The 26,328-nt window shown below is 39.5% G+C and overlaps 1 protein-coding gene across 11 annotated transcripts in view; it reads left to right on the top strand.

Moving 5' to 3' along the window:
• MID1 (midline 1) overlaps positions 1-26,328 on the top strand; it is a 388,305-nt gene that overhangs the window by 305,271 nt on the left and 56,706 nt on the right. For all 11 annotated transcript variants that reach the window (XM_055377019.2, XM_055377024.2, XM_063702812.1 and 8 more), the window contains exon 3: positions 5,354-5,449. In XM_055377019.2, the coding sequence (XP_055232994.1) occupies positions 5,354-5,449 (96 nt within the window). The remainder of the gene's footprint in view (positions 1-5,353; positions 5,450-26,328) is intronic.

Raw genomic sequence — 26,328 nt, 5'->3', positions numbered from 1 at the left:
GCTAAAACAGCAGCAGAATTGAGTCATTGTGTCCAAGAACATATGGCCAATAAAGCCTAAAATATTTACTACATGATCTTTTATAGCAAGTTTGCCAACCCCCTGTTCTAGACCAGTGAGGTAGCCACCAGCCAGATGTAGCTCCCAAGTGTTTGAAATGGGGCTGGTTTGAGTTGAGATGTGTCATAAGTGTAAAACATATCAGATTCCAAAGACTTAGTAAAAAGAAAGAACAAAATATAAAATATCTCATCAGTTTTCAAATATTGATTGCAGGTGGAAATGACAATTTTATTAAAATTAACTCTTCTTGGTTCTGTTTTTTTAATGTGACTACTAGAAAAATTTGAAATGTGACTCACATTTGTGGCTCACATTAGGTTTCTATTGATACTGCTGATCTACAGCCTGGAATTTGGAGGATATGTGACCTCTAGGAAAAGCAGAAAGAGGAAAGATGGGGAAAGAGAGAAAACCTCTTGTATTTGCAAATGTCTTTCTAAAGCAATAAAATATTTTCTGATTTGGCTCTTCCTCACAGAAAGGCATATGCAAAAATGGGTTAGGTGGTCTATGGAGATGATCGTAGATGAGTTCTCCCAGAAACAGACTCTGACTCAGAATTTGAATTGGGAGGTGATCCAGGAAGCACCTGGAGGCAGAGGGGATGCAAACAGGGAAGAGATTGAAGAGGAAAGAGGGTTAATGAGCAGGTTGTTGCTGTGGACCCACATGCTGCCTCCCAATTGCGCCCTGTGGGAGATTTTGTAGACAGAGGCTCAGAGTGGTTCCACCCAGGAGGTGAAAAAGCTGGGCTGTGTATCCACCAATTGCCAGTAATTGCCACTTGAGGTTTGCTCCTAGGAACATCAGCTTCTTCTTACTCTCCCCAGCACCTGCCTTGCCTGAAGCCAGGTAAGGCCCTGGGGTGAAAAGGCACAGGTGCTTGCAGGAAAAAGCCATGAGCAAGCTGGAGAATGGTGCCTGCCAGAGGCACAGGGTTGGGCCCTTCTAGTGTCTGGAACTGCGTCCAAACTAAATGTTCCATCTTATAATTCATAATTTCAACAGACATTCATGTAGTTCTCTGGTGAATGTGTTCATTTTCTCATTTGATCTTAACAATAGTATAGATAGGTGGATTTATCATTATCCATACATTATGGATGGGAAAACTGAGCCCAAGACACATCCAGTCATTTGCCGAAGAGAGTCCAGCTGGGATGGTAGTCCCGGTCTCCTCCCTCTGCATATGTGGTCACTGATGCCTGACTCCTTGGATTTCTACAAAACTTGGCTTGAGTAAGGAGATGTCAATATATTGATGTTTTCAAGGTGAGAACAGGAAACTAAAACCAATTTTTCTTGTGCTCTGTAGAATTTTTTTAGATATCCATAGGGCAGTATAGAAACTGATATCTACTTAATCCCATGACTTTTATATGGAAAAGTATGATCTCTGTTTTGCACAAGTCACAATCAAAATCAAGAGATTATGGAGCCTGCTGACCACTACCACACAGGATGTTAGTGATAGAGTTAATTTCCAGAAAATCTTCAGAGAAGTCCCTGTAGTGGAAGCTTATGGGTGCATGGCTCATTAAGGACTGGATTTTGTTATCTTCCCATTACCCAGGTTCCCTTCAAAGGTGTTGTCAGCCCCTTTGGTACCACTTGGAAACAAGTCTCTCTCCCAGCTTAATTTCCCTTTATTATGCTTCTAACTGACTCGGTAATTCTTTGCAGACTTCAGTAACACTTGTACTATTTAAATTTGAATAACCCCAAAGGATCTGGATAGGTCAATGTGTTTAAACCACAGGCTTTAGTCTATGTATTAGTTGATTAAAAACAGATTTGATGCATGATGTATACTTAATAAAGGGAGGGGGAAGCAAGCAGATGTTTGTAAAATCTCAATGTGTTGGATTGCATTTCTTTGGCCCTCTTTTGCTGACTAACTTTAGAAAAGTCATACTTATGACAATTGAACTGTAAACAGTTAGATGATGTATTTCCCTAGAAATTTCCTGCTGTGAAGGGTCAGCCAAAAAGAAAAGTATCCCCTAGTATTAACATACCAAAAAAATTGACAAATATACCTTATAATGGTTATGTCTATATCAAGGACATTGAAGAACGGGATGCTTCAAAATCATCCTCTAGTCTCTGACCATAAAGCGATTAGCAGTTGCGATTCATTTAATCCAAACAATAAAAAAAAACTTTGGCTTTTGTTGTTGTTGTTGTTGTTAAAAGCAAGTTTTTCTTTGATGCAAGCATAAGATCAAGTTGTACATAAATCACTGTGTCTAGTTCATTCTCTGACTCTTCAGCCTCTTGTATCCCATTCTTTAAGTGAAAAAGTTATTCTTCCCCTTTAAAATTGTCATATTTGAAATGTTTTGAGTGTTTCCAAGACAGAATTGAAGGTTTCTTGTTGGTTTTCCAGTCCAGATGAAATGTGCACAAAGCCTTCCTCTGAAGTTTGAACACATGAGAATTACAGATAAAATATTTTAAAATGTATTTTAGTGACTACATAACCAAGCATAAACATATGTGGAAAGCCTCCAAGGACTGGAAATGAAAGAAAGTGTAGAGTGGTGAGAGAAGACTGACACTGGGCTACTCCCAAGAAGTGGAGATGACATGGGGCAATGGTGACTTCAGTGGACACATAGGGAAGTGAACATCACATGTGGCAAGAGCCTTGTACACCTGGAGGCCAAGACCCCCATGCATAGACTGGACTCAAAGGGAACCTGACATCTTCTCTGGAATTGAAGCCAGACACAGAACTCTCATGGAAGGAAGCAGAGGCACTGAGTCAAACTAGGATCTGTGCCTCTGTTGCACACGAGTGCCTTGTGGGAGCGTCTTCTTTGGGAAAAGAACCTCACGCCCTAACCTCAGAATATGCCTCTTATCTGGCTGGGCTATGTCAATCCCCAAATCACAGCACAGGGAACAAAGTTTACATCGTATGAGCTGTCAGACAAAAATTACAAGACAAAGATAAAATCAGATCCTTGAGAAATAGTCAACAAGCACAGGGAAATACAGAATTGCCTTTTCTCAAAAGAGCTTAAGAATAAGTAAGTTTAGTTGTCTTGAGATTATGGAGAAGAGAATTGTGTTTTTGTAATAGGAACAGAGAGAAATTCAATAAGAAAAGGGAGATGTGATAAAGAACCTACTAGAAATGAAAATGCATTCATTAAAAAATTTTAAAATCAGTCAATAGGATAAACACCAGATTAATAAGTTTAACTTGTTTTAAAAATAACCAGAAAGTTCTGCTTTTGACATATGCATTTTAAGCCTTAGATAAAAGTGGTTCTTTTCCTTAATATACTTTTCTAAATAAAAAATTTGGGGAAGTAGAATGAGCTAAAATTTTCATAAATAAATTTTACAGCATAATGAAATTAACACTTTTATGAACTTGTTAGTTTTCAAAATCCCTCAAACTCTTTCTAAATCCTCTTTCTCGGATGGCATTATAAATTTGAGGTCTGTTTTCTTTTCCATGAAATTTCCTGTTCCGTATCTTTGCCATACTTGTGGAACTGTCTATATGCTAAAACACAGTTTCCCTAATCTTTTGCCCTCTCAACCTCTCTGATGTTGGCATACGACATTGTTCTATTCCCTACCCATGGAAGATTCTTCCACATGCTCACTTCTTTCTTTCCAAGAAGTTTCCACTGTTGTGCAACAAAAAACCCCTGGACATCCTTCAAGCCTCAGCTGCAAGACTTGGCCCTCTTGGAAACCTTTAACCAGCAGCCATCAACTCTTTCCCTTCTCTTGTTTGCAGCATCTTTCTCCCAGTTTGTACAGTCACCCATTTCCTTGTGGACAGGGAATAGATATTAATATTTTTATTTGATTTCCCCACTGTCTCTTTCAGAGTCTGGCATATTGTAGAAGCTTAATAAGTACTTGTTGTATGAACACATAAGTAAATGAGTGAATGGTAGGAACACATAAGTAAATGAATGAATGGTGTAAATCAAGCTTGTCCAACACGTGGCCTGCAAGGCCACCTGCAGCCCAGAAGCGCTTTGAATGCAGCCCAACACAAATGCATAAACTTTCTTAAAACATTATGAGATTGTTTTGTGATTTTTTTTTTAGCTCATCAGCTGTCATTAGTGTTAGTTATTTTATGTGTGGCCCAAGACAGTTCTTCTTCCAGCGTGGCCCAGGGAAGCCAAAAGATTGGACACCCCTGGCAATCAAGAGCATGTGAATGAGAAGGAACAGAGAAATCTTAGTGAGTCTTACCCAGAACAGAGAGCTATTGTGTTTGAAAATAGGATTAAATAGTCATTCCAGAGAACTTTAAGTTTGATGCTCTAAAGGAATAGGGAATAATTCTAGAGTCTTATGCAGGATAATGAGTGGTAAATACAGTGTTCAAAGAAATTTGATCTGGCATTGATGGACAAAGAATAGAAGCATGAACAATAAAATGTACAATTGTTTGCTGGTATCCATAAAGGATTAATTTCAGGGTCTCTCATAGATACTAAAATCATGGATGCTCAAGTCCCTGATATAAAATGGCCTGTTATTTGCATATAACCTAATCACATCCTCCTACATACTTTAAATCATCTCTAGATAACTTATATTACTTATTACAATGTAAATACTATGTAAATAGTAGTTATATTCTATGGTTTAGGGAATAATGAGAAGAAAAAAGTCTGTACATGTTCAGTACAGATGCAGTCATCCATTTTTTTCCAAATATTTTTGATCTGCAGTTGGTTGAATCCAGGTATGTGGAACCCAGTGGATACAGAGAGTCAACTCCACTACAACTGACCAAATGTGTGTGTGACGAGGACTTATCATAAATGTCTATAAATGACCTTATTGTCAGCAAGAGCTAAACAATTCAAACCTTCCTCCAAGGGATTAGCCTCAGCCTGCCCATAAAAGGATAAATCTGAAAAATCCAATGGTAGTTGATTTGATGTGGGAATATATTCCTTATGTTACTGCCAGCTCTGATTCAAGTAAAGGGATAGAAATCCAATTACCTCCTTTCTCCCTAGGTCGTGACCTAGAGATAACCTATAACTAATTATTCTCTTAAGTATCCCTGAGTTAGTGCAAGAAGCAGGAACAAAAAGAATAAAGTCTGAGCGTGTCTAAAAGGTTCTTTTAAATGCAACTTTTGAAAATCCAGTTTAAATCTATAAATACTTGAAATTATGTCGATTTCACTAAGGTTTCTGAAAAATGTATCAGTTTTTCCTGAGTATGAGTAATTTTGTGTATCTGAAGTATAAAAGTATGCAGAATAATATTTTTCCTCTTTTTTTTTTTTGAACAGCAAAACTTAGAGAGTAACCTCACCAACCTTATTAAGAGGAACACAGAACTGGAGACCCTTTTGGCTAAACTCATCCAAACCTGTCAACATGTTGAAGTGAGTATCTCTGTATTTCTGTATGGTATGTTTCATATGAAAACTGCCAGATCAAGGTTTTGATATCCTCATGCTTTATAATTTTAAAACAAGAATCTTTCTTAAAATTAAATATTTTGCAAAAGCCAAAATAAAAGATGGAGGAAATTAAAAGGAATTAGAACTTCAGAGAATCTTTCCCATCCAGGGCTGCTTCCCATTCCCATTCCCATTATAGCTCTTCCTGATCTAGCATTACATAGCAGCCCTAATGTTGTAGATTTTAATTGCCCTTACAAAGAACAGTCAAAAAAGGTATTGTAGGCCGGGCGTGGTGGCTCACGCCTGTAACCCCAGCACTTTGGGAGGCCGAGGCGGGCAGATCACGAGGTCAGGAGATCGAGACCATCCTGGCTAACACGGTGAAACCCCGTACCGTCTCTACTAAAAATACAAAAAATTAGCTGGGCGTGGTGGCATGCACCTGTAGTCCCAGCTACTCGAGAGGCGGAGGCAGGAGAATGGCGTGAACCCGGGAGGCGGAGCTTGCAGTGAGCTGAGATGGCACCACTGCACTCCAGTCTGGGCAACAGAGGGAGACTCCGTCTCAAAAAAAAGGTATTGTATTAGTGTGCTATGGCTACCATAACAAATTACCACAAACTGGGAAAGTATGAAACAAGACTAATTTATTCTCTCAGTTTTGGAGACTAGAAGTCTGAAATCAAGATTTTGGCAGGGCCATGCTCCCTACAAAGGTTCTAGGGGAGGATCCTTCCTTGCCTCTTCCCATTTTCTGGTAGTTGCAGGCAATTCTTGGAGTTCCTTGGCTTGCAGCTACAGCGCTCTAAACCCTTCCTCCGTTATCACATTCTCCTGATGTGTCTCTGAATTTGTGTCCAAATTTCCTTATTGTTATAAAGAGCCCACCCTACTCCAGCCTTACCTCACTTTAACTTGATTACATCTGCGAAGACTCTATTTTCAGGCCAGGCATGGTGGCTCACACCCTGTAATCCCAGCACTTTGGGAGGCTAAGGCAGGAGGATCGCTTGAGCTCAGGAGACCAGCCTGGGCAACATGGCAAAAACCCATCTCTACTAAAAAATACAAAAAATTAGCGAGGCGTGGGAGCACACACCTGTGGTCCCAGTTACTTGGGAGGCTGAGGTGGGAGGATCACCCAAGCCTGGGAAATTGAGGCTGCAGTGAGCTGAGATTGCACCACTGCACTCCAGCCTAGGCGACAGAGTGAGACCTTGTCTCAAAACAGAAAAAACAAAGATTCTGTTTTCAAATAAGGTCCCATTTACAGGTACCAAGGGTTAGGACTTGAACATACCTTTCTGCGGACACAGTTTAATGCACTGCAGGTGTATATTAGTGCATCTTAGTTGTCAGATATGTTTCCATGAAATAAACCACAATTGCAACAACAGCAGAACCTGCAATGACTACACTGAATAAGGAAAAAATAGATGCCACTTCCTTTATGTGATTTTCAAATTCCTCTTCCATCTTCTCCCAAACTGTCTTTTTTACCACCCCACCCCATGAACTGAAACTAAACAATTATCATTCATTACACTTTTAAGCCTTCTGGCCCTTAACCAAGCAGTTCCCTCTGACTGGTAGGCCCATTCCTCTAACCCATGTCTATTTGTCAGAATGCTTCCTGTGTATCCTCCAAGTCCTAAGTCAAGGGGCACTTCAGTTGTGAATGTTTCTCTGGTTCCCTGGACCAGAGTCATCGCTCCTTTCTCTGAATCACATAACATTTTATGATACCGTGTATGTGATTCAGAGAAAGGAGAGATGTCCCCGCCCCAATCTCATGTCGAATTGTAATCCCCAATGCTGGAGGTGGGGCTTGATGGGAGGTGTTTGGGTCATGGGGGCAGATCCCTCATGGCTTGGTGCTGATTCCATGATAATGAGTGAGTTCTCACAAGATCTGGTTGTTTAAAAGTGTATGACACTCCTCCCCCACCGCCCGCCCCCCTCTCATACACACTCTTTCTCTTGCTCCTAATTTCGCCATGTGACGTGCCAGTTCTGGCTTTGCCTTCTACCATGTGTAAAAAGCTTCCTGAGGCCTCATCAGAAGCCGAGCACATGCCTGGTGCCATGCTTCCTGTGCAGCCTGCAGCACCCGTGAACCAATTAAACCCCTTTTCTTTGTAAATTACCCAGTCTCAGGTATTTCTTTATAGCAATGCAAGAATAGTAATAATCTTCTCATGGCTTTATCATTCTTTCATGTACCAGTTCCATTTTTCCAACCAGAATGTGAGGTCTTAGAGGATGGGAATCAAATCTAATTCGTCTTTGTATCTCACAGACTCTGATGCAATGATTTTCACACAGTAGGAGCTCAGGGAATTTGTTTTAGATGAATTTGCATGATGACTCTCCAAATGGCAAATTTTGAACACTATTTGAATGCTTGCAAGTTCAGCTCCCCTAAAATATCTAAAGTTGGAGAAGCAAATTATTTTGAGCAGGCATTTAAAATTTTTGACAGTAACTCCAGTTTTGCAATAAGAGTTCCTTCAAGTCCCTTTGATTGTCTAAGCAGTAATTATAAGTTTATAGCCTCCTATCTGCCTATAACTGTCAGTAGATGCACAATGTAGCAAATAATAATAAAGATTACAATATGTTACAGAACAATGTACACACATATAACAACATATTTAAAGAACAGTAGAGTAGCCAATCAGGTGCTCAGCTAGTAGAATATTGCATTTATGGATTCTAAGATTAGCATTTTTTTAAAGACTAATATTGCTGAAATTGAGCTGCAACTTAAATGAATGGTGAGACAGTTTAATGGGCAACATTTGTTTGTTCCTACTGGCACACAAAATATAGATGAGACAGTTGCTGGTATCTTTAGATGGAGTATGGTTTGAGAAGGGGGGATTAAAAGAGAAAAAAATGTGAGTACAATTTTTCTGAAACTTTGTGGAAGAGTCAGGACTTGAGCCAGTTCTTATAGATTTCACAACTATTATTTTTCAGTACCCTAGGTATTGAGGTGTCAGCTTATTTATGCAACACAATGGTGTTTGTCAGTGATACATTCCTCAGCATAGCAGAAATTAGCAAAGATTGCTTTCAGAAAGATCCTATCAGTGTAAAAGCATGTCTACTATGCAAATACTGGTGCTTTGGTGGAAGGCTTAAAATACTTTGTGTTTGTAAAGTCTGTGCTTTTACTTACAAGTGCTCCCCTTGTGATCGGAAATGTAAAACTGGTTACTAAGAGAAACACATGAGTTAGCAACTTTTTCCAACTCCAAATTTGTTGTGTTTTCCAAGGATAATATCCAGGGAGACAGAAATTAGGGATGTTCTCATCTCCTACCTAAGCCATCTACTCCAGCTGTTCATCATTTGAGGTGCTGATGGAGGTTATGATAGGTGGAAGAGGGAAAGGCATACAAAGGGAAAGAAAGGGAGGAATTAGAGTAAAACGTAGGTGAGAGAGCAGATTAGGATTGTCCAGTGAGCTTATTGGTTCACTTAGTAGACCCTCTTGCTTTAAAAGCTACATGATTGTCAGGGTAGAATCAGTGTTTCATCATGCTGAGATGAAGTTGAGAGTGTGAAGGCAGCAGTGTGTTACAGAATCCAGACCTTTTGAACCCTCTGCTTAGACTGGATTCTCTTTTGGCAAGCCTCTTGCCAGGGAACATGTTGAGCCTTGTTGATTAAACAACATTGGAAATAATAGTGAACAAGCATAATGTTTTCATTATTATAGGGTAAAGTTAATATGTATTATATGAATAAATGGATGAACAAAATGGAATAATCTGTGTGCCATATTTTATTTTTATGATGTGATGGCATTTGATGTTTAGGATAGTAAGAAGGAATTATTTCTCTTCAGTTAAAAAAAAAATTACCTGAGCTTTATGGTAAATCTTATAAATGCTTTATGGATTGGGTGATTATGTCATTCAATTTCAGCTAGTTAGTCCTTAAAGCATTAATGTCTGGTTTCCATTATGACCTGTTGTGATTTCAGAACAAATGCATTGCTCCTAATGCAATATTATTATGGCTTGAATTTACAAGACGCTATTCATCCTAACATGATGTAAAATTACATTCTAAGATGTTCAGTAATTTCAAATGATAGACAAATTGAAGAAATTTACAGGGAGATTTTAGTTTTATTTTAATAGATCAGATATGATTTTAGTTGCAATACAGGCTTTTCAAATAAAGCTATTACTGAATTGATTGTAGTGGACTTGCATTTGCAAGGAATAAAGAATATTCATTCTTTTCTCTGTTGTTTTTGTATAAATCCTTGGGAATGGAAACACATGTTTATGGGTGAGTAAATTTGGTATTTGGGAAATTTATTCTAGATAAAAATTAAAGAAAATTATGAGTACAAAAATAATGATACTTACGGTACTTATTTTTACGTTTGTTTTTATTCCTAATTATTAGTATTCTGAAAGTATAATTTTCAAAAGTTGAACACCCAATTCTCCTATAATGATTGAATTAGTCCACATCAAAGATTTTTTTAACTTCTTAATGAAGGAACCAGCAAGATGATAAAGCTGCTTCCAAGGAGGATGCCAGAAACGGATACATATAAATGTGGGGAAAGGGGTAGTAGGGGGAAAAGAATGCCAGACTAGCATAGCTAATTTGGATACAAAACTGGTTAGTGACCTACAGGGCAATAAACCTGAAACATTTGGACAAATTAAGTTGCATATTACTGGGTTTCTCTAAGTTAACATCTAACTTTGCAGAGTCTAAGCCCTAACCACTAGTAAATAGAAAGTCAGACTCTGTTACATCCCAGTCTGGAGAGTCAGATGACCCTGACTTAGGCTGACTTCATGGAATATGCTCTCGTGGGACTTTGGAAGGGCTCACAGTCTTCTCTTTCTCTTTTTTCCAAGTTTTGGATAATTTTGCTTAACATGACTTTCTGTTCTAGAGACTGTTGGTCTAGGAGCAGGGTTTGCTAAACAAATATTTCTGGGAGGGGATGTACATTTTTGCCTGTGGACAGTTACTTTAATTTGTTACAGTGTCTTGCTAGTTTGTTCATTTTGGTAGTGCGGTTGGAGTACCCACTGTGTGTGTGTTGCACTGTGTTAGGTGCCAAAGGACCCTGCCCACAGGAAGTTTACTATCTTCACTAAGACAGAAGAGCACTTATAACACAAAATAAAGTAGAAAGCCATAATTACCATAAAGAAGGTGTAGATTATCTACTTCAGACTTTCAGAGAAGCAAGAAATTATTTCTAGCTGGGGACTGGGGAAGCAGCGCAAGATCTGAGCCTGCCTTCGAGGGTAGGTAACATTTGAGTTTATGGAAGCAGGGGGACAGCACTGCTTGCCAGGCAAATAAAGGCATGGGGATAGAAAGACGAGGAATGTATGTACACAAAGCAAGTAGTTCATTCTGGAGAAATGGAAAGCATGGAGGAAGGAAGGATCTGTAGGAACTAGTTTGGGAGAGATGAGAGCTGGAAAGGCTTTCGTGTTGCATCTGAATTTGAACTTTGGTTTTGAAGGTTTAGTGAGGGTTCAAGGAACACATAGACCTGTGTGAGTTTCACAGTGACAACTGGCATTTCCAACTCTTTTCAGGAAATGACATTTTTGGTTATTGAGAAAATAATATGGATATTGTCATGCAAAACAATCTCATGTCCAAGGGAAACCTTCACAGCACTAGGAAACTCCAAAAAGGCCATGGAGTTTGTTAGGCACCAGAATGCTATTCTTTTAAATCACTGCAGTGGAAAAGAATTTCCTGGTCCACATCCTTGGTTCCTAGATGGTACTTCTTCCTTTTCCTCTTCCTGAAGGTGTCCTTGTATTTGGGTATGAGCATTCCCCGGGAAAATAATTCCCATGCCAGCTGGAGCTAAAAAAAACTCACAGCACAGAGGCACCTCCTAATTGTTGTAAATTAAATCAATGAATTCCTTCCCACGACCCATGAGGAAATGCCACATCCTTATAAGTCCACATCTCTTCCCAGGGATTTACCTCTGCTTTTCTTCAGAATGGAAAACGGTTTGAAGGTTCCCCTTCAGCCACCCAACTCTCCCCACCCCCGCCACATTGTTTTCATAACTTGTTTTTTAAATGAGGGTAAGCAAATGAATGGCTTTTTGATTGTAAGTGCCAAACATTTTTAAAACGGTGGAGAACAGAGAATGGCATGCTGTGGCTCATGCCTGTAATACCAGCATACTTTGGGCGGCCAAGGCAGGAGGATTACTTGAGCCCAAGGATTCAATAACAGCCTGGGCAATACAGCGAGACCTCGTCTCTACAAAAAATAAAAAAACTAGACAGGCGTGGTGGTGTGCTCCTGTAATCCCAGTAACAAAGGAGGCTAAGACTGGAGGATTGCTTGAGCCTGGGAGGTCGAGGCTACAGTGACCCATGGAGTGCAACTGCACTCCAGCCTGGGTGACAGAGTGAGACCCTGTCTCTTAAAACACACGTGCGCACACACACACACACACACACACACGAGAGCAGAGTATGAAGGCCAAGACAGTTTGGGACTCAGGAGGCAGAGACATTGAAAGAGCAACTTCAGGCCAGGTGTGGTGGCTCACGCCTGTAATCCCAGCACTTTGGGAGGCCCAGGTGGGCGGATCATGAGGTCAGGAGATCGAGACCATCCTGGCTAACACGGTGAAACCCTGTCTCTACTAAAAATACAAAAAATTAGCCGGGCGTAGTGGCGGGCGCCTGTAGTCCCAGCTATTCGGGAGGCTGAGGCAGGAGAATGGCGCGAACCCGGGAGGCGGAGCTTGCAGTGAGCTGAGATCATGCTGCTGCACTCCAGCCTGGGGGACAGAGCGAGACTCTGTCTCAAAAAAAAAAAAAAAAAAAAAAAGAGTGACCAACTTCAGGTAGACTCCTAAGAAATGTTTGTCTGGGATTGTAAAAACTAATGGGTTTTCAACCACTCTGTTTTGTTTTCTTCAGGAGAGAAATAAGGTAGAATGGATGAGGTTTGTAGTTACACTAGACAAGTTTGGAGTTAATTATATATGTAGTGAAAGACAAGCTTATGAGAAATGATCAAAATTTGGGTCACCTGCAGAACTTAACTTTTCTAGGTCAGATAAGGACTGTATCTCTTCATCACATTTCTCTTTCCATTTTCTTTGAAAAATCAGAAGACACAGTTTATTAGCTAAGCAAACACTTGGAATCACTGATATGTACCAAATTTTCTCCACATTCCGATAACCAAGTTCTGTTACAGCAAATACAACACCTTGACACTTAATAGATGTTCGTTTTGGAAATGATAGGTGCCTGTGACTCTAAAGATGATGGCCAAGAACAACTGGGAAAGGGTGGCCAATTGCCATAATGGTTTCAAGAGGATAAAGGCTCAGCAGTCCTTACCATTCTTGCCCAAGGTCATCCTAGAAGGGCATTTTCTAATCCAACATCCCTTCAAAGTTCCAGCATTGGTCCCTTTGGTTTATCTTGCCTTGTTTGTAATCACTTCTTAAAATTCTTTTTGCCATTATTTTTCTCACTAAGTTTTTAATCTATTTTTGTTGTTGTTTTATTTTAATGGAAAGTTTGCTCTCATACGGCTTTCTCTGAGTTTCTCCAGTGCTAGTTGTCATGTAAAGTGACAAGGTTCTTGTGGAGGAATTAAGGCTGTTTAATTAGATTTCTGCTCAGATGATGAGTTTTGTAAATTGAAAAGGATGAGAGTGAGGTGTTACTTGGGTGATATGTACCTTGTAAGAAATTGTAGAAAATCACTTGGCAAAACAGATGGGAGTCTGTAGAAGACTTTTCCAGTAATTCACCAAGCCCTAAAAGCATTCATTTGTAAACTTTGAAATAATGAAAAATCACCGGGTTAAAAAGAAAGATGAACCATTTGTTTAATTTTGTTGTGCAGTTTTGTAATGCCAAAGCATTCTCTCTCTGTAGAAAACTTGGCAATGGCTTCATCCGGAGTCATTGGATGAAGACCAGCATGCAAACACCAAACGAGCTGTTTGTGTCTTGTGAACGTGTGTCTGATCTTGGATGAAGTATATCCTGCTGGGGGCCGACATGAATGTCCAAAGTTATAATCCATTTTCACTTGCAGATGAGGGTCAGATTCCCACCCGATCTGACCCCCTGTGAGAATGCTTTCAAGGTATAATTAGAGTCAGATTCTGGGCCTCATTAAACCACATCATACAACCCACAGTCAGCTCTGGCTCTCCATGTAATAGGCTCTAGAATTATGATAATGGGATAGTGCAAATATGGTGGCTTTCAGAAACTGGATTATGACGAGCCACTATAATAATGGTTGATTTCCCAAGTTCACGTCTTAGGATTCCCATGACAAAGGAGAAAAGAACTGTTGGTCTGCACAGAAATTTATCATCTCTGGAGAAGATTTGTTTTTACTATTGCATTTGAATAATGTCTATTCATATGCAATAGTAAAACAGTTGAAACAGTTTACTCTACCAAGTTTACTAAAATTGACAACTCATGAAGCAAATGTAGTTTTTCTTGGTAGAGGTTAAATTTAATTATTAAAGTATCTAACACATATTTGAATGTCTCCCTTTGGATTCAGTGCCCTTGACTTAGAAAAATTTGATTCATAACAGGCATTGGATCCTGTTTCTTTCTTGGGCATATTCATGAGGAGTAATGAGAAGATATCAGCAAAACTCTTTGAGTATTTTGGAATGAGATTAATCTTATGAATAAATGAATATAAGGCTTAGTAAGCTGGTATTACTTTTAGAATGACATTCCCAAGTTTCAGTTTTGAAACTTTATATAAAACATTATCCAAACCTTTCATCGTCTGCAAATCTTTCTAGTTTGGGTAGTATGACCTATTGCATCATATACAGAATCCTACCTAGTGGCTCAGATTGGAATATGAACACTTGTATGTGCCTCTGAAGACAAACCCTCTAATGTTTGAATTTGGTAGTGCAGATTTCCAAGGTTAATACTTAAATGTGAAGTAATAGGCCTTAGTTGGAGGCCCAGAGGCTGAGCATTAGAAAGTTAGAGAGAAAGTGTGCTTTTTTCTGATATATCTTATTGTGCTCCCTCCACACAATACAAGAATTCCTTATCCTGTCTCCATTACAGTATTCCACACACAACCTTCTTTGCCTGGAAATATTTACATGCGTGATTGACTAGAGCAGCAGAGATGTTTCTGGCATGATATAAAGAATAATAGGAACAGGTAGTGATACATTTTTTAAAATAGCCATTGTTGGCCAGGCACAGTGGCTCACGCCTGTAATCCCAGCACTTTGGGAGGCCAAGGCAGGTGGATCACCTGAGGTCAGGAGTTCGAGACCAGCCTGGCCAACATGGTAAAACCCCATCTCTATTTAAAATACAAAAATTAGCTGGGTGTGGTGGCAGGCGCCTGTAATCCCAGCTGCTCGAGAGGCTGAGGCAGGAGAATTGCTTGAACCTGGGAGGCAGAGGTTGCAGTGAGCTGAGATCACGCCATTGCACTCCAGCCTGGGCAATAGAGCCAGACTCTGTCTCAAATAAAGTAAAATAAAATAAAATGTCCATTGTTATTTCTAACTCAACTTTTATATGAGATGGTCTTAGCTGGATGGTTTCAGGTGAAAGAGTCAGAGGGGAATGGAATGATTGCAGGTGAGAAGGTAACTCTCAAGTAAAAGCTTTGGTTCACTTATTGCTCCCATTCATGACATTCAGAAACAAGAATAATCCTAACAATCAATCCACCATTTTGTTACTGAACCAACCTTTTACTTCTGGGTCTAATATCTAGTTTAAATTATTTTTCTCAATAAATGAACATAAAATTGTCTTCCAATGACAATCAAGCTGAAATTATCTCTGTGTATAAAATAATTACAGATTATGAAAGAAGCCGGACATATCATTTTTTACCTGATTCCGTTGACTTCTATTTTTAATTTGCTAAATTAAATGTTGTAGGAAAAAATGAAGAGCTTTGTTCTAATTTTGAAATTCCACAGCAAAATAATTGAGTCATGCATATAAAATGTCCGTTAACAAGAAGACAATTGTAGTACTGGTTATTTTTGTTTGAAATAGAAATATGAAATTTTAAATTCAGCTATTTAAAATGCCCGAGGCTACCATGGAATGTACAAGGCTCTCAGTGAGGAGCAACACAAATAAAGATTTTTACAACCAAGTGAGGTAACTTCTTGGCCTAGGAATTTATGATAGAGCTTTTACTATGCTTTTAAAAGTATTTTCCCTAGATATAACATCAAGTTCATATATGTAAAGTCATGAAAACTATCATAGTGGTCTAATTGTCTGACAAGGCAAGCTTGGTATTGAGATGTGGTAAGTTCATTCAAGGAAGCCTTCTGTCAATTTCCATAGGATTGGGAAGGTGGTGCCTTGTCCATCTTTGCAGGTGTTGGAAGGGGAGCATTATTGCATAGATCTGTTCCAGTTTCACAGCAACATATAGACTGTAGTGGAAAGAAAGAAAAAGTGATAGGACTTATGTAGATATGCACTACAAGCAGTTATGACCATGACCAGCTCTGTCACTTCCTGATTTAATTATCCCAACAGTCTTTTGACGTAAACATCATTCAAATAACCACAGATACGTGGCCTGAAGCCAGATATAACAAGAATCAGCCAGTAAAGAAATGGGTTGAGTTTAACCAAGTAATAAGTAACTGGAGTGGTTACTGAACCCAAACCAGGTGATTAGAAAGTTAGATTCCCAGGGGAATTCTCATTACAAGAACCATCTTATCAGATAGGTAATTGGAAACCCTGTTAAACCCACCATAACAAAGGCTCAGCAAGTGTATATCTGCAGTGCCAGTACAATCAGTGAGTCTTCAGTTCTTATGAACGTTCTGAAATCTTTTGTTATTAACCATTGACCCTCTAACCTCAACTTCTTTGAGATGATAAATTTGTTTCCTTTAGTAAATAAGTAAATTCCTTTTTTTCCTCCTTCCCAGGAAGTTTGAGATTCATGTATAAAGATGAAGAACTAAATAATACTGGCTGAGCCACCCTAATTTGAAAATCCAAAATCCGAAATGCTCTAAAATCCAAAACTTTTTCAGCACTGACATGATGCGAGAAGAGGACAATTCCACACACAAGTACTTAACACAAACTTTGTTTCATGCACAAAATTATTGAAAATATTGCATAAAATTACCTTCAAGCTTATGTGTATAAGGTGTATGTGGAATGTAAGTGAATTTAGTGGTCAGACTTCGGTCCTATCCCCAAGATATCTCATTATGTATGTGCAAATATTCCAAAATCCAAAACACTTCTGGTTCTAAGCATTTAGGATAAGGGATACTCAACCTGTAGCATAAAATCAATATTTTGGGTTATGGCTGGGTGCAGTGACTCACACCTGTAATCTCAGCACTTTGGGAGGCCAAGGTGGGAGGATTGTTTGAGGCCAAGAGTTTAGAACCAACCTGGGCAACACAGCAAGACCCTGTCTCTACTAAATAATTAATTAATTAATTAACCAACTGTGAGTGGAGGTTCTTGCCTATAGTCCTAGCTACTCAGGAGTCTGAAGCAGGAGGATCACTGGAACCCAGAAGAAGTTGGAGATTACAGTGATCTATGATTGTACCACTGGACTCCAGCCTGAGTGACAGAGACAGAGACCCTGAACTTAAAAATATATATATATTACAACTTGGGACTGAAATATTTGTTTGTATGTTAATAGTTCATAGCATTTAAGATAATATGACATATTACAGAAATTTGACAGATTTGCTTTGAAATGCTAATTTGAAACACGTAATTTTTTTTTTTTTTTTTTTTTTTTGAGATGGAGTCTTGCTCTGTCACCCAGGCTGGAGTGCACTGCTGTCATCTCGGCTCACTGCAACCTCTACCTCCTGGGGTTCAAGTGATTCTCCTGTCTCAGCCTCCTGAGTGGCTGGGATCACAGGCACCCACCACCATGCCCAGCTAATTTTTGTATCTTTAGTAGAGATGGGGTTTCACCATGTTGGCCAGCCTGGTCACCAACTCCTGACCTCAAGTGATCTGCCCGCCTTGGCCTCCCAAAGTGCTGGGATTACAGGCATGAGCGACCACGCCCAGCCTAACATGTAATTTCTTTTAGAACTGTTATTTTAAGTTGGATCTGTAATATAGTTTAGGTTTCAAAGCAATATTGCAATGTTCAAAAAACCTTAGGTTTCAGCATTTTCTTTTCTTTTTTTTTTTTTTTTGAGACAGAGTCTTGCTCTGTTGCCAGGCTGGAGTGCGGTGGCATGATCTCGGCTCACTGCAACCTCCGCCTCCTGGGTTCAAGCGATTCTCCTGTCTCAGCCTCCCAAGTAGCTGGGATTACAAGTGTGCACCACCATGCCCAGCTAGTTTTTGTATTTTTAGTAGAGACCGGGATTTCACCAAGTTGGCCAGGGTGGTCTCGATCTCCTGACCTCGTGATCTGCCCACCTTGGCCTCCCAAAGTGCTGGGATTACAGGCATGAGCCACCACACCCGGCCTGGGTTTCAGCATATTTTTTAAGTTTAGTTTATTAGATTTATAAGAGCTATTTAAGGACTTGGGAAGGTATAACGTGTTAGGATTTTAATTTTATCCTGTTAGGCATTTGAAGTGCTTATAAAGTAAATCGAATGTGTTAAACTGATAAATGCAGTTTAAAGTGTTACAGGAGTAATCTGAACAGTGATTCCTCATAGGGGTGAGGATTGACCTGAAGAGCGGCTCGAGGGTACTTTCTAGGGTGATAGAAATGTTTTATGTCTTGATTGAGCTGTTGGTTATCAAAATCCATTAAACTGTCCCTTAAGATCTATGCATTTCCTTGCATGTAAATTTTACCGCAATTTAAAAATATGTGTGTAGGAACTTAATCAGCTAATTTATAGACAGAATTGATTGTTTAATGGAGTTGAGTCTATTCAACTTCAGTTAATCAAACATTGATTCAAGGACCCCCGAGAGTGATTATTCTTGGTTTCATAAAATTTATTAGATGTATGAATAGAATAATGAGATCATCATTTGAACTTAAAAGCTTAAGGGAAACTACATAGTGAATTGTTGACATAGATGCAGTTCTTGAACAAAAATCTTGATGGTCTGTAAGTCTATGTCTATTCCTTCTCCTAGTTCGTTGGACTCCTGGGTAAATAGGACAGTCTTCCTAGTATGCTGCATTTAGCATGCAGCACTTGACTATTGATGAGTGAATGGAACACCTCTAGAGGCCAACTACATCATCCTTCTGTCCTCCTTGTAGCACTAGCTCATTTGCATAGATCAGCATGTCCGATAAGCTCACACCTTGAAGGGCAGAAAGGACCCTTCTTGAGAAGACTGTACACAGCACTGTGTTTTTATGACAGCAAACCTCAGTAGCCACAAATCCCTGGAGGATCAGTAATGCTAGTGCACACAAGGAGCTCCCTCCCAGCCTGAGGGCTCTGCCACCCAGGTAGGGCTAAGAGGATGGAGTTGACAAAGGGAAGTCAAAAATGGGAGAGCTGTCCATCAGGGGTGTTGCTGAGCCCTGAATAGAGATCGATCGAGGTGGGTCTTTCCTTCCCCCTTATTATAAACCTGTACCTTTCCTTTTTTTCTCTAGGATACCTTCTCTATCTTTTCTGGTTTGCAAAAGAAAAAAATAGTTAGATAGTCACTTTGAATCAGGCTTGGGAAAACACTTATAAATAATAATTCCACACATGTAAGATGGCTAATCAACCTAGGTCTGAAAATGACTTAACAGGAAAACATTTTCAATATCAGTCTCTCATGATTCCCAAACACACACACACACTCACAAACTCACCACAACTTCAAAATTAGCAACCAAAAGACATCTAAATGCTGTGATCTTTCCTTTTCTCTTCCAGATCAGATTAGCTTTGCTCTTCACTGTCCTTTTGTCAAAGCCCCTATTGTACAGCTCTCCAGTGTCCTTCCTGCCTGCCCTTCTACTGCCATTGTAACTTTTACCAGCCCCACTACCATTTCAGAAGAAAACTCCAGGAAAGCAAGTAAGCATGGATAGCTTTAAAGATCAATGCTGAAGGCCCACTAAGACCAGGATACAAAGGGAGTCAATTAGAAAAAGGTGGGGGTCAAGGAAGAACTCCCCACTCCCAAGTTAAACTCCTCGATTTGCTGTTTTGTTTTAGCCAGACTCTATGGGAGCTCAGTCATGGCTAGCTCTCTGCAAATGGCCCCCAAAAGGCTTTTCATAAGGGGCAGTAAGATATAACTGGCTTCGGTATTTCTGTCTCCCCATTCCCAGATAACCAATTCAAGATGCATGCCCACTGTACCCTGCATGTTGTTGAAATAGAATTTTAATTTCCTCTGTCTTGCAAAAATGTTCTTTTGCCTCTCTTCCCTGGTGCCTTTTCTCATCTTCCTCACTCCTGGGTTTCCTAACTCTGTCTTGCCTACTCTGATCTCCAAAGACCAATCTCTCCTTCATATTTGGCATGAAACTTTCCTCAGCTACTCACACAGTAATTGCCTCATTTCTCAAACTCTCCAGAGTCACATCATCCAGTCAAAGTACTATGTAATGTGAGCCACATATGTAATTGAAAAATTTTCAAGTAATCACATTTTTTAAGTAAAAATAATCAGGTAAAATTAATTGTACTAATACATTTTATTTGACCCGATATATTTAAAATGTTATCATGTCAACATGTAATCAATGTAAAAATGATTAATGTATGCATTTCATATTCACAACACATCTCAATTCAGACTAACCATATTTCAAGTGCTCAAAACCACAAGTGGCTAGTGGTGGCCATATTGGACCACACAGCTCTAGAACTTCTGTAGCCCATGGTTTAGCAGTTAATTATGTGTGCACTTGGCATGTTCGCTGCTTGTTCTCTAGTGAAGTCATTCTTTCTAGCAGGCCAAGTTCTGTTTCTACCACAGGTCCTAGCATGGTGCTTTGCACATTGTGGGCACTCAACAAATCCCTAAGATTTGCTTCGTAGATGATCCCTGTACACTGATAGCATCTTCCTCATTCATGGAATAACAAGAATGACCTCATCTCCTCTCACTTTCATTCCTTACCTACTAACACTGTTGCAAAAATCACTGGAAACCGGAAACTTCGGTCACCTGTACTTTAAATGGAGAGAGAAGTAAAACTTGCTGCTGAGAAGCAAGGACTGCATAGAAGGTTTAGTTTGCTGGTAGAATCAAAATAAGCACTGAATGAAGATGTGTGTGGTTCCCAGTTTTATAAATAGGTTTTGCAAGAGGAGAGTGTTTGCTTCTTTGTTTTTGGTGCGAAACATTTCTTCTTTTAGCATGTTATCTGAAAGTATTGCTGCCAAAGGGATGATTTGCCAGAAAAAGATGGTTTCTGTCCAGTTCCTTCATATGTCAGGCATAACCTCCAATTAATCTGAATGAAAGAGTGGGTGCCCATGCAGACAATGCCAACAAATGCCCCTGTAGAGAGGACACATACAGATGCCAACCTGAAATCAGGCACTGGCTACTGAAACAAAGGATTGCTTTAATTTTTGCAGAATAAACTATTTTTTTCTTCTGCTTTTCACGAAGTGGCCCTAAAGAATTCCTCTTGTTTGTGGTCTCGAAAAAATTAGAACTATGCCAATGAGGTCTGCCTTTAAGGGTTCTATTAAACAATAAGAAGGCTTTGTTCTTGGCAATAAAATTAAAGCAAGCAGTGTTTCCATTACCTGGCAGGCTGCCCTCTCCCTTCCCACAACCCCGACCCCGATCCTGACAAACCTCAACAGACCATTCTGTTTCCCAGGTAGGAAGGTTAGATGGTAACATCTGTCAGGTTTGTTTATAGAAATATAGTTGACCTTAATGATAATGTATAAAGAGGGAGAGATGGGGGCGGAGGGGGGAGGAAAAAAAGGGGGTAGGGAGAGAGAGGGACACTTCTCCAAATAATCCTTAACTCAAGCTTTAAAAAAGTCAAGTTTACTGCAGAGGCTTCAAGTTCTCAAACCATTGTTCCAGAAAGACAATAATAATTTCACAATGAGTTGAAATGATGGAAGTTAGGGGTCACTAGATGAGGAAATATACATTTTGGTCTGACACGCTAGATGTCACGTGTTTTCTTTTTCAGGGAACTTTGCCTACCGTTGCTCAAACTTAGACCCACTTACAGTCAGTTGCAAATGAACGCTTGTAGGTAGATTGTGACCCTGAAGTCAGGAATGACCAAGGCTAGTACAGAAAGCACTGTCCGATGCAAATTCTGTTTAGCCCCACAGTTAGTCACAAGTCATTGAAACTGAAAAATTGGATGACTGTGATGCCAGCTCTCTCTGTCCTCCATGAGAGCTCAAAATGGTTATATTGTAGTCTCCTCTAGTGTAAGAGCTCCTGCCTACAGCTGTCAAGGCCATACCCATATAGCACTCACAGGTCCTATCTCCCTGGCCTGGGAGCTTTTTCTGTCCCTCCCAGGACCAACTAATTCCAAAGGGAAGTTAATGCCTACCTTCCCCCAGCAGCTTTCAACCAGCTCCTGATGGGAGATGTTACATAAATACTCTGCTTCTTCCCTATTAGCTAGAATGTTCTATACTGTTTCCCAGAGTTGCCCAATGGGATTAATCTCCAGTTGCCCAAGGTGGTCTTGGTAAGTCACACTTTACTGGCTTCGTAGTTGTCCCTGTTTCACTTCCTACCCAGTACTGGTATTTTCTGGCAACAATTTGACCATCCATTCTTGTTTCATATCCTTCTTGGGGAGGATACAACTGCCAACCATGTCTAAAATGAAATGATAGCACAAGTCTCTTTTTCTAGTCATGGCTATAGCTCACATGTTTAATTTCTCTAAACTCAAGTCTCTTTCATTGTGTTTGAATAAACGTACATATGAATCACTGGACATCAAAGATATTTAAAAATCAATCTACTCACTTCTCCTGATATTCTAGAATGACAACAACAGGGCAAGATATTTCATAGATATCACTTGTGGGTGCGTCATGAAGGCAGAACAAAGCTTAACATTTTCCAGTTGTACCTCCCAGTTAAGTTCTATCAGTGACGTAATCAAGTGTATTTCACTCACTATACGGAATACCAAAGAGCAGAAACCCAATCCTCATTTTCCAGAACTTTGCAGGAGCAGATGGCTTCTAGACCTGAGTAACTGAAACCCAAAAAGGGGTCCAACTCAGTATTTTTCCAGTACATCACTTTTCAGGAATCATGGCACAACAACTAAAAGGAATGTCACTTAATGAGAAATAACATGTAAGATTGAAAGTGATTAAGGTAAAGTCATAGAGTAGAGGTTTCCTCTTTCCATTAGAAATAACTTCCCTTCCCTTAAACACGTCACCTCCATCTTTCCTGGCACTCCATTAATGGTCATCTGCTAAAAGTTATTGTTTACCCTCTGATCACAACATCAAATGCCAAACACATTTGTTGAAAATTGTTTAATAGAAATCGCTACTTTTCAGAAACTTTATGAAAAAGACGTGATAGAGACAAACACCCATGGCAGGTTAAGTAGATTTCTTTTCATTCAGTGTGCCCAGCCCAAACGGAAGGGTGTGAAGCATTTGTTTTATAAAGTGTGTAATTAATAAGAGAAAGGAAGGGAGGAGTTTATTGTTTTTCAATGAATTATGAGCAACCCCTTCCATTCTGCTTCTTCATTTTGGAACTGCTTCTAACAAAGTTACCATTAAACACAAAAAGAAAAGGCTGTGATATTGATGCCAAGAATATAAGATTGAAGTCAGTTGAGTGTAGCCTAGGAAAAACATTACAGAAGGAGTAACATTTATTATAATTGTGACAGAAGTCAGCAGGACATCATGGGGAAAGTGAAAACCATACCGCAAGTATGTTGTCATTTTCAAATTGAAATTCCATTAATTCAGTACTTGTAGCTATTCATGCCTTAAAAGAAGAAAACTAATATTTATTGAGCATCTACTGTGTACCAGATTGTTTACAGATATTTTCATCAAAAGTATGCAAATGAGGAAACATTCTCACAGAAATTCAAATATTTTTCATACCTGCAGTCCTCTGAATATAAAGTCCATGATTTTTCCTTTATGCCAGAGTTCAGCAAACTGTGACGCTCATGCTAAATCTGACTGTTTTTGTAAGTAAAGTTTTATTTGAACACAACCACATCCATTTGCATCCATATTGTCTATGGCTGCTTTCACACTACAACAGCAGAGTTGAGAAGCTGCAGCAGAGACCGTCTGGCCCACAATGCTAAAATAATTACTATCTAGGCCTTTACAAAAGAAAAAGTCCCCCAACTCCTGCTCTGTACCACGGAAGAATGTTCTCTACCCTTCTTCTTCCCCCATCCAAAATTGCATCAGGAGGCAGCCTTCAAGGAACCCAGTTAGGATTTAAAAGTAGCTTCAAAAATTCTGGAGTTAAGCCTCATGTTATAGCTTCCAAAGCTATTATTTTGATGATGTAGATGCATCAAAGTTTTGATTCATGCTAGAAAGTCCTCAGGTAACCAGCACAGGCTGACTGGTCCTAGAACCTCTAGTTTTAATTCTCTATGGACATTCCAGATAAAAAGAGTTTGTTAGCAATAGTGATCGTTCACATTTATGTAGTAATTATTACATGCCAAGCATTTGTCAAGGGCTTTTCATGTATTCACTCATTTAGTTCTCACCACAGTCTAACCCAGGGGTTCTCAATCTTGACACTAGTGGGATTTGGGGATGGACCTTTCACTGTTGTGGGGGCTGTCTTATGTGTTGTAGGATGTTTAGCAGCATCACACCTGGTCTGCCAGGTAACAAATGTTATTTTCCTCATTATGCAGGTAGGGAACTTGAGATGTAGATAGTTGAAGTAAATGCCCAATAACATACAACTAGTAAGCAATAAAAACCTGGTGTTTCAATCCCAGGAAGACTTCCTCAAGTCCCTGAACCCCAAACTACTGCCTCCATTAGCCCTTGCTCCCTCTAAATTATTTTACCTGTTTGAAGATTTTGCCTTACTGAAAAACTACCAGCGACATCAACAACATCGTGAATGGCCATGTTCTGTATGCTACTATTGGAAGTAAAACTCCTTTATGTGAAGTTTCAAAGTTTTAGGCATTAGCAATGGCATTTTTTGCTAGGCAGTTTTATTGCCTTATTACAGTTGTATTTCATTCATAAGAAAGAATTTAATTGCTCTACTCACCACAGTGTGTTGCCATTTTTGATGGTGTCTTGCTACCTTGTCCAGCACTCAAGCTTCATAATCTTAGAAACCTCAAGAAAAGAGGATTTATCATGAGGTTCCTCGGAGCTATTTTTTTAGTCCCATAGCAAATTCCCGTCTGGATAATCAATATGTAGAATTGATCTCCTCTGGTCCAAATAATTTTCCACTACGTCACTATGCTAAAGCCTGGATTACATGTAGCTTCTAGTTGTATCACTATATCACTGCTATTACTTCCCACCAAAAGTGCTTTATGAAAGGATTCCATTTTTAATTTTTCTGAAAAGCCTTTCTTGGAGTTTAAAAAGGTTTGATCAAAAATGTTAAATATTAAATTAACACATTAAACATTAAAAATATTGTCCCGTACTCTGGTTTGTCCTCCAAAGACAGAGACCTCAGGAGCCAGGCCATTCTCTCTCTCTCTCATTCACTTGAGCCAGGTCCACAAGTATTTGACTTTGGTGTGAAAGAGTTTCAGGGTGAAGATTACATATAAACATATCAGATGAATTACGGTAATATTGTCTGCTGTTCCTCAATTCTCCTTGGCTCAGTTTTATATACAGACTGAAGTATTAGAATCCCTTTTGTTGTTCCTCTGGCAGCTCTGTCTAACTTTTGCCCCAGAGTCTGGAATGTTCATCACAGCTGTCTTTGGCAATAAAACCCAAAGCACCCTCATATCATCATATTTCTTTTTGCACCTGGTCAGTGGTACACAGCGGGGTGTAGAGCCCACTTGCATACAGTTTTGTCCCTGTACCCTCATCCACAGGCCAAATATCAGCTTATATAAAGCTCTGTTGTGTTTCAGTTACTTCAGCCTTGGGCAAATTGGAATTAACTCCTCCAACGTTTTTCCTTTGGAGTGAGATGGGATGGTTATGCCACATTATGTAGTACCACTAACCCCTTCAAATTTGGATGCAGACTCAAAATTACATATTCTTAGTTATAGAGAAAAGTCCTTTTGAGTCTAAACAATAACAAGAACATCAACCTAGCATCATGTATAAAAATGTTTCAGCCTTTCTCAAGGTCACCTTAATTTGTGACCTTGGAATGGAAGGTCACATTTATTCACTGTGGCATGAAACAGCTTTTGTTTTTGCCATGAGGTCGAATCTAGGCAAACTTGTAAAGTAGACATTTGTCTTTTAAACTCCCAACTCCTTGGTAATGGTTTCAAAGATGGCGAGGTTCAGAATCTTAAACTAAAGGGGTCACAGTTTGATGGTGCAATTTCAAGAGTGCAGTAATGGTGGGCCAGGGTGAGAGAGGCACAACTCAAGGGGTCTACCATTCTTGCGGAATTCAAAGTGAATAGTAGCCTCTGGATTTGTGCAGTGCAGCAATCCTCTTCTCAACACCCAGAAATAGAATATCCTGTCTCCAACACATTGGGGTTATCCTGTCCCAAGCTTACTTCAGTGTTTCCGTCTGTGTACGAATAAGAAGTGATATATCAAGTCAGTGTGTCATTTTCACAAGAGGAATTATAAGGCTGTATTCTGAAAGTCTATGGATGGCTAACTTATTTCAATAAAGCACTGCAAAGTGAGAAAATGAGGGTTTCTAAAATGCATGCTAGTTCAATTTCACCTGTGAAAACTGGCCAGATA

The sequence above is a fragment of the Gorilla gorilla genome, chromosome X (assembly GCF_029281585.2).
Source record: "Gorilla gorilla gorilla isolate KB3781 chromosome X, NHGRI_mGorGor1-v2.1_pri, whole genome shotgun sequence".
NCBI classification, from domain to species: Eukaryota; Metazoa; Chordata; class Mammalia; order Primates; family Hominidae; genus Gorilla; species Gorilla gorilla.
The sequence above is the reverse complement of the archived record's forward strand: the minus strand, read 5'-3'. Positions and strand labels throughout refer to the sequence as shown.